We start from the raw sequence: 9,146 nt of genomic DNA on the forward strand, positions 1-9,146 counted from the left end.
GGCTACCCTCACGCCTGTTGCTTCAAGCCCGTTTCTCCTTGTCGCCGTTTGGGGGTCATCCTGTCCTACAGATGGGAGTGGCTGTGTCCACTTCAGTCGCCCCAGGCGCTCAGGAGGGTCTCATCCCCGGACCAGCGCTCCGGTGTCGGCCAGGCAGATGTTACCCCTGTGGTGCATGAGGAGAAACTGAGGCTAGGGCATGTCATATAGCTCCCCCACCAGGGAGGGGGCGGCTCCCCCGTCAGCCCTTAGCACCCTCATGTCTACCTGACTTCGGGGGAACTGAGGTTATGCTTTGGTCCGTGTCCTCATGAGGGATGTCCTGGGATCCAGGAGAGGATTGTCTCTATAGCTCCACGGCTGAATGGGGTGGGGTGTCGCTTTCCCTGCCCCAGGGTCACTCTGTGGGCACTGGGGTAAGGGGTGGATTAGGTTCATGCTCCTCCACAGGGCTGAGCCTTTCTTGGAGGCTGACTATGCTGGCGGGGCCAGTAGTTTTCCTATTAATGGACAGAAGACTCCAGCCCCTTGAGAGTCCTATAAACAGGGCCTGTCCACCGAGGACCAGCCCCATAGCTGGCACGAGGGTGCAACATTTAAGGGGGCTCCAGAAATCTCAGTGATCAAGACAGATAATAGTAAATGCAGTATTTTAGAAAATAATGCAAAAAACAATCCCTGGTGGACATCAAAAATTTTAATTAAGATGGGATTAGCAACAGCCCCCTGGTGAGCCATGTTGGAACTTGAGGCAAAAGGAAAAATCAGTACTACTGACCTTGTCCCAGCTGAAGGATCTAGCAGGTGCAGACCAGGTAAGTTCACACGCTTCCCCGCCACTCAGGGGGGTGGAGAGGCAGGGACCCGAGACCTTTCCTTCGTCCCCAGATCAGAGCTGACCCCAGGCCAGGGCCAGGACTCACGACCGTGTTGTCTCAGCAGGCTGAAGCAGCTGCCTAGTAAAGTGCTGGATGACATGGACGATGATGACGACCTCAGCACCGAGGGGGGCAGCCTCTACGAGGTGCCGCTGAGCTACACCTTCCCCAAGGATGCCACCAGCCAGCTCTGAGTCCCCTGCCGGGGCTGTGGAGGTGGCCTGCCAGGCCTGCCATGCCTCCCAGGGACCCTCGGCCGCCCACAGCAGGAGGCGGGAAAGACGGCACCGTCGGAGCTGAGACACCGCGCTGCCTCGGCGCTTGACCAGCTGAGTCCTCCAGGCTCCGTGCCTCCTGGAGGCCGGGTGGGAGCCCTTTACCTTGGACAAGGAGCTACTGCAGTTTCGATGTTGAGACGCCTGCGGCCTAGCAGCCACCTCCCACTGGGGTGTTTGGAAAATACCATTTGTCAGGCCGAAGTCCTCTCTGTACAGCCCTCTGCCAGGCCATTTGCATTGCTGCTCCTGCCCCCCCCCCCAGGAGAAAGGGTCCAAAATGCTAGTTATAGTTAATGGCCACGGTGCGTGGTGGGAAGCCATGGCCAGGCTGTGCGTATTTCAAGCCAGACCTTCTCATGACATTTCGGAATGTTACAGAGGCTTCCGGGGGGCTTGTTTGTCAAGTTCACATGTCTGTATTGAGTATTATTATTTTTTAAATGTGAAGCTACTAGATTTCAAGTATTGAGGAGAGAGAAAGAAGGTAGAGTAAAGACCACTTCGGACGTCAGAGTTGGAGAAGGAGAACTGTCATGATGACAAGGGACAGTTAACTCTGAGAAGGGAACCTCAGGTGGTCTTGGTGGACCACTTGCTGATGGAAGAAGAGAGTTGGAGGCCACTTGGCCTCGGCTGTTTATTGTATCTAAAATTCTGTTACAATTTCTGAACCATGCCGAGACCAGTTCCCAGTCACCATTGCAGTTTCTTTTGCACAGGGGGTAGGGAGACGGGCAAGCAAGGTTTTTGACAAATGATGTGGTTTCTGGAAGGATGGGGCCCTCCTGTCATTTCTTATTGGTCCTTTCTGCCCTCCGCCTCTAGCAGGGCTCTGAACTGGGCTCCTGGTCCTTGGATGGGTGGTTGTTGGGTGGGGAATAGCAGGCTATGGGGACAGGGCTCATGGGCTTAGGGGTGAGGAAGAGGCAGGTGGTGTCCAGTAAGGTCGCTGGTAAAGGGACAAGGCGGAGGGATACGCAGGTGTGTGTGGGTCTGAGTGGGAAGGAGGAGAAGGGAAGCTGGGGGATGTGCAGACAGCAGGTGGATGGAGCAAGCGCTCAGGTTCATGTCAAGGGAGGGAGGAAAGAAACGGAAGTCAGACAGGTGTATCTGTGCAAACGGGAAGGCTCCTTCCCAGTTCCTGGGACGGGGACATTGGCCAGCACCAGGCAGGGCGTGACGGGCACTGGTGAGGTCTGGGGCAAGGCCACATTGCAGGGACAGACTTACAGGACGGTGGCATTGGGAGGATGCAGGGCGCCCCGGCCCTTCTCCTGGCCTTCCTGGTGTCTCCTCCCGCGGTGACCGTTGCCAGGCACACCAGAGGCCAGGTCCAGTCTGGGCTCCCGCAGGTCGGCCCGGGAGAGAACCCTGTGAGCTGTGAACATGTCTGGGGCGGAGATGACAGTGTTGCTCTTCCGGCAGCGTGCCCAGGCATCCTCACAGATGGGAGGCCTGTGGACTGAGCACTCCATGCTAGTTGCCATGGGGAGCAGGGAGTCTCGGTGCCCTCCCTACCCCATGTCACAGAGCCCACAGAACAGGATTCAGAGTGACCAGCCTGGTTTAAGGGCAGGTGTAATCCCCACCCCCACCCACTCCCTCACACACAGGTGAGGCCTCTGGAGCAGGAGAACCAAACCCTCCACCTCTGATTTGGGGTGTGGAGAGAGTCCTCCCTTTAGCCATTCATTCATTTAGCAAATATTTATTGGGCATCCACAACGTGTTAGGCATGGTCCTTGGCACTGGGAATATAACAGTGAGTAAAATGGATCAAAAGCACACCCCTTCTGGAGCACAGTCAGGGGAAAGGAGGTGATAGACAATAGTTACACAAACTGACACAGAGCATGAGCCCTCCGTACCCAGCCCGGGAGCCCCTCTGTCCTCTTGGGGGTGGAACCAGCCTGCAGACGGTTGGCTGGCTCCCTAGAACTCCCAGGGTTTATTTGACCCTCAGTATGTTCTTGACTCCCCTGCTGCTTCCGCCGTCACGAGGTATCGCCAGGAAGCCTACCTCGTGACTCCCCAGCCCACTCCTAACCCGGGCTGGGGTCAGAGAGCTCTGAGGCCCAAGAGCTTTGCGGGTGAGGAAGTGCCTGTCTTGCTTTGTGAGAAAGTCCCTGCCCCTCATTTTGGCCAATTCATTCTGGTACCCCTGGGCTGGCTGCGAGGAGAGACCTGCCCATGAAGAGAGCGGAGATCACCACTCAGAAGACTTGCAGCCTGACCCTAAAAACGGGCCATTTTGCATGTTACGGGAGCTGGCGGTGAGCTGGGTGAGCGCAGCATAGTTTTGGGGTGGGGAGAGTGCCAGACTGGGCGTTGAGAGGTGTTGTCAAGCCCCGGCTTACCTTACCCCGGTGATCCCGCGGGGCACGCGCCCGCTGAGCCCGATTCCCAGAGTAAACGGAGCCCAGGGCTCAAGGTTCTTTCCAGCCCTGACATGCTCGTTCTTTGATTTTATTATATACACATGGTTTTTTGTTTGTTGCTTTAAGAACTAACCCTACTCAAGAATATTTTCTTTAGCTAGCTTAAAAGGAAGGAAAATATTTTATTTAATAAATATGTGGCCGAATGCAATGCGGAGGAGACAATCATCACGTATCTTTCATTTTGTTTTTCTGCTTCTGGGAGTCCTTGGACAATGCCAGTCGGCTCATCCTGCTGGGTTTCTGCATTCGGGTTTGGTTTGATTGCTTGGGTTTGTCATGGGGAAGAGACCTTCTTCTGCAGCTGCCTCTATGTAAGCGGACTCCTGGGTCAAGCAAGATTGCCTTTCAATAAACGTGTCACCTGACGGGAACCTCAGCTCGCCCGTTGTTTTGACTTCTCCAGAGCCTGGCTCCGTGTCTGCCAAGAAACGGCTGAGGTGAAGGGCTGGAAGCTGCTCGGGGAGGTGAAACATGGCGGCATTCCAGGCCCAAGACCAGTTTCTGGAACAGACGGGTGTGGGGAGTGGGTCAGTGGGGAACACTGGGAGAACCAATGTACCTGGATGGTTGTGATGCTGAGACATCCAAACCACCCATTCCCAGAAAACAGCCAACGGAGAGGTGTGTTAATAATGGAGAATAAAGAGGCAGCTCCTGTGTGTCCCTTGTTCCTAAACTAAAATGGGTTCTCTTGTCCTCAGATTCGCACTTAATCTCTCTTGATCCACAGCAGGTTGCCAATTGGTACCATGGTCTCCGTTGTCTAGGAAACGAGAGTTACTTCTTCGGAGAAGGGACCTGTCCTGCTTTTACTGTCCGCAGACCCATTTTCTGCCCTGTCCTCTCGAGGCGGGTCCCTCTGTGACTGATGACCGCTGTGGTGGGGGTCAGCTGATGGGAGCAGGTGGGGTGGGGCCTCTCTCGCTGTCACTCCCGGCTCTGTGCGGCATCTCCCCCTGTGGCTCCTACTGTGGGCTCCCTCGTGCCTGCAGCCTCCTCCTCATGCCTCCGGTTCTCACGTGGTCATGGCTTCCTGCTGCTGTTCCCCTGGGTCCCTCGGCAGCCCTGGCAGGTTCTTGCAGCTCCGCCTGCAAGGCAGCTCTTTTTAAAACTTTTAAAATATGTTTTTATTGATTTTAGAGAGAGAGGGTGGGAGGGAGATAGAGAAACTCTAATGGGCTGCCTCCTGCATGCCCCCCAACTGGGGATCGAGCCTTCTGGTGTGCGGGATGACACCCAGCCAGGTGAGCCACACTGGCCAGGGCTGCAGGGCAGCTCTTCCCTCACATCTGGGCAGCTGCAGGTGGCTGCTGTTTCTCGCCCAGTGCTCCGCCCACTGCCCCCTCGATGCCCCCAGTCAGGGAAGCATTCTGCCCATGCTGCTGTCCTGCAGCCCTTGACTCTCCTTATTCTGACCAGAGCATCCCAAACATAAACGAGGTTTTTCTAATCATAGTAAGTCCTCCAAGCCTTTGCACAATTTTTAAGAAGTCAGGGCCGCGTGGAGTCGAACGCTGAGAGGCCACGTCTTCCTCAGGAGCCCAGAACCAAAGGGAAGGAGCCCTTCCAGGCCCGCAGCTCCTTCCCCCACAGTTTCGGCATTCTTTCTTTGAATTTGAGGATCGTTACAGTGATCCTGTCTTAGTTGGAGACCGTCATTAGTCGGAAAGTTTTGTGTTCTCGACAGCAAGCTCCTATCAGGGGCTTAACAGCCCCCCGTGCAGAAAATTCGAGGCTTTGCAGAGGGACCACCCTGACCTGGTCATGCTCTCAGACCTGCTGATCATCGCAGACATTCGTGTGCATGACCTGAGACCCAGCCTGTCTCCATGCGCAAAGCAAGGTCTGAGTGTGTGCCCCACGCTGGGTTTCTTAAGGCCGGAAAGTGCGCAGTGACGTTCCAAATGACAGTCACAATAATGTCTCTTCTGTGGGGGGACGTTCGCAGGTTTCCCAGCGTGCGGAGCCTCAGTCGGTCTCACAACAGATTGTCGACAACTCCTCCTCGACTCCAGAGGTTTTCTGAGTAAACAGAATTAACCAGTTTTATGAGAAAGGCAGAGACTGGCAGGCAGGGAGTCTGAGGCTCGGGGAAGTTGGGTGTTTTCTGTAGGTCACATCTGAAGTAAGTAGCCAGCCCGTGGGTGGAACCTGCCACCGTGGGCCAGGTGCTGTGGCAAGTGGACGTGGGAGCCACAGTCTGTGATTCCAGTGTAACTGTAAAAATGGAGATGATTAAACTAAGTGGAAATTAGATATGACTACTAAGCCCTTCATGTGTTTATGGCATATCAAATGTGTCTGGTTTTCCTTGTGCGTGGCTAGCACATACTGTCTGGTCAGTACCACGTTTTCCTTGAGACCACACACAATTCAATGGCTGATGTGCTGAGCACTTACCTGCCACGTGCCAGGCAGCCAGGCATCGTTCTAAACCCTCTACCTGTCTAAACCCTCTACCTGTCCACTCACCTGGTCCTTCCGGCTGCCGGTCCTGCTGTGACAAGTGAGGCAGCCCAGGCAGAGGGCGTTGCCACCCTGCCCGAGGGCACGTGGTGGGAGGGGAGCCAGGCTTGGGGTTGGGTCTGGCCCTGTTCAGTACCGGGAAGCTCTCCCAGACTCCCTGCCTGGGAGCGCCGAGGTCTTGCTTAGAGGCTCTGACCCTTCCTCTTTCAGTGCTGCGGGGTCCTCTCAGCAGACTGCTGCTGGCCTCCCCTGAGCACCGGGGTCCTCTCGGCAGACTGCTGCTGGCCTCCCCTGAGCACCGGGGTCCTCTCGGCAGACTGCTGCTGGCCTCCCCCTGAGCACCGGGGTCCTCTCGGCAGACTGCTGCTGGCCTCCCCTGAACACCGGGGTCCTCTCGGCAGACTGCTGCTGGCCTCCCTCTGAGCACCGGGGTCCTCTCGGCAGACTGCTGCTGGCCTCCGTCTGAGCACCGGGGTCCTCTCGGCAGACTGCTGCTGGCCTCCCTCTGAGCACCGGGGTCCTCTCGGCAGACTGCTGCTGGCCTCCGTCTGAGCACCGGGGTCCTCTCGGCAGACTGCTGCTGGCCTCCCCTGAGCACCGGGGTCCTCTCAGCAGACTGCTGCTGGCCTCCCCTGAGCACCGGGGTCCTCTCGGCAGACTGCTGCTGGCCTCCCCTGAGCACCGCAGCCAGAGGCAGACTGCTGCTGGCCTCCCCTGAGCACCGCAGCCAGAGGCAGACGGGAATCAAAGTGAAGGCGAAGCCATGCACTGCGGCCGCGGCTGCCGCGCGTTCTGAGCTGCTCTCGCGCCCTGCTGTCGGAGGTGCCATGGCCACTGTGGCCCGGGTCTCACGGAGGCTGACCTGGCTTGTCTGGGCCTGAGCTGGCAGGATGGCTGCTCTGGGTGCTATCGGGCCTCCTGCTGTCTCCCCACATGGAACGTGGTCTTTGGGTAACATCAGCCAGTCCCTGAGTTGGTGGGACAGTTACTTCCCCAGTTCCTAGACTGCTTTGTGATGAGAACCTTCTAGAACAGTCTTGGTCTTCACGGCGTAGTGCAACTTTCCCCTCAGTCCCACGTTGCGCACTGCGCCTGCCCTCTGGGATCGGACTGTCCTCACGGAGCACTGTGGGCCCTCTGGGGAGCCCTGTGGTTGGCCGGAGGCTGGGAGCCCGGAGTTGGCCGCAGAGTCTGCTAAGCTGGAGGAGACTCTGCTAAGCGGAAGTGGGCTCTGGGTCCCTGCAGGGAGCAGGGCCTGTGTGCAGGGAGGGAGGGAGTCTCCTGGCACAGCCAGCCTCAGGACTCAGCCCTGGGCAGGTGCTCACCTGGAAGGAAGGGGCCTCGGCCATTCCCAGGACAGTAGGGCTCCTGCTGTGGAAGCGGCCTCCTGGCCTGGCCTGGGTGGGAGCTGGGGTGGGACTGTGTGTGCAGGTTGGGGAGGTGATGGGCACCTGCCTCCCCAGCCACCCCATAGACCCAGGGCATCCCTTCTGAACCCCCACCCAGGGACTCTACAAAGATAAACCAATATTGCCATGTGGATGGACCTGCTGGTCTTTATGGGCTGTGGAAGTGATTATATTTTAACATCTAAATAAAATCCCTTAATATTATAGAAACTGCAACTGGGCAGAGCCCTGTGGACCAGGGGTCTTGTCCTCTATCTGATTTCATCTGCATCCCGTGAGGTGGGGGTGGTCGGCAGCATGTGCAGAGAGAGAAACAACTTGTCCAAAGTGAGTAGTGAGTAAATGGTGGGGCTGGGGAAAGTCCCAGCCTGCTGCTGTTGCCAACCCAGAGATCCCTGTACCTTGGCCATTCTCCCTCGCTTCCCCTCCAAAATAGTCACCGCGGACCTGCCCAGCCGAGGGCATTCGGCACAAAGGCTGGGTGGTTTGTCTGAGGTCACAGTACCGGCCTCTGGATCAGAAGTCTGCTTCTGGAGCTTGAGGCCCCCACGAGAGGAAGGCAGACAGCCTGCCCGCCCCCGTCTGCAGGCCCCTCCTGCCAGCTGCCGAGCCTCGTTCCAGCCGCCCCTGGCCCTGCTGGCCCCTCCAGGACTGGCTTGCTTTCCAGGAAAGGACTTGGAGAGTAAGATGAAGCAGGTGTCTCTGCTGAAATGCACCCTGTAAACCTGCCAGTCCTGCCCCCTGGTTCGCTTGGTTTCATCTCTGGGCTCCCTGGCCTTTCACCGGGCTCCTTCAAGATAGGCACAGGTTCTGCAGAGCTGGGTAAGGGAAAGGAATCTGGAAAAGATGGTGACACACTCCCCGGGGGCGCCTGGCTGCTCCAGGAGCCTGCCATGTGTCTGCTCTCCCGGCAGCCTTCTCCTGGCACTGAGATGGCGAGGAACTGGAAAGCAACGCTGCCTGCGGCCCCCTGGCGTGGCCGGCGAGAGCCCACCGCCGCTGCCCTGGAGAGAGCCCACCGCCGCTGCCCCGGAGAGAGCCCACCGCCGCTGCTCCCGTGAGAGCCCACCGCCGCTGCTCCCGGCGAGAGCCCACCGCCGCTGCCCCGGAGAGAGCCCACCGCCGCTGCCCCGGAGAGAGCCCACCGCCGCTGCCCCCGCACAGCGCTCACCCCCGACCACACACGGCTTCCTGAACCAGCTTCATTTTCTGCCGTGAATAACTCATCCTACTACCTCCTCCCTTTCAAAGCAATTCAAAGCGTTGTGTGTGTGTTTCATTGTTGCTGGATTCTGAAATCAAGTACGAAATGCTGTGGGCTTACAAGGTCATGTGGCCTTCCCAGGCCCCCGGAAAGGTTAGGGGCGCCCAAGACGAGCAGGTTGGTCAGAGGCCAGCAGGCCGGGAGCGCGGCACCCGCGGGTCATCGCATGGAGGTGGGCTCTCCGAACTGCCCGTGTATCCAGAGTGGCCTCCCAGATGGTCAGAGGCCAGCTGTGACTTGGCTGCTAACATCAGCAACAAAGACAATCGGGGAGCACCACAGATGGAAAGACAGAGCGGCAACAGCACCACACCGGGTCTCTGAACTGCCAGTGAAGACTTTCGGTTTGTGCATGGTGTTCCCACCACCAGGAACAGATAGTGATTAGCATTTGGTCATCTCTGTTTCAC

The 9,146-nt window shown here is 57.7% G+C and overlaps 1 protein-coding gene across 1 annotated transcript in view; it reads left to right on the forward strand.

Moving 5' to 3' along the window:
- CGNL1 (cingulin like 1) overlaps nucleotides 1–3,661 on the forward strand; it is a 152,534-nt gene extending 148,873 nt beyond the window's left edge. The window contains exon 19 of the mRNA XM_036280333.1: nucleotides 943–3,661. Coding sequence (XP_036136226.1) covers nucleotides 943–1,072 — 130 coding nt within the window. The 3' untranslated portion in view covers nucleotides 1,073–3,661. The remainder of the gene's footprint in view (nucleotides 1–942) is intronic.
- Nucleotides 3,662–9,146: the final 5,485 nt, after the last annotated feature.

The sequence above is a fragment of the Molossus molossus genome, unplaced genomic scaffold (genome assembly GCF_014108415.1).
Source record: "Molossus molossus isolate mMolMol1 unplaced genomic scaffold, mMolMol1.p scaffold_m16_p_1, whole genome shotgun sequence".
Lineage (NCBI taxonomy): Eukaryota > Metazoa > Chordata > Mammalia > Chiroptera > Molossidae > Molossus > Molossus molossus.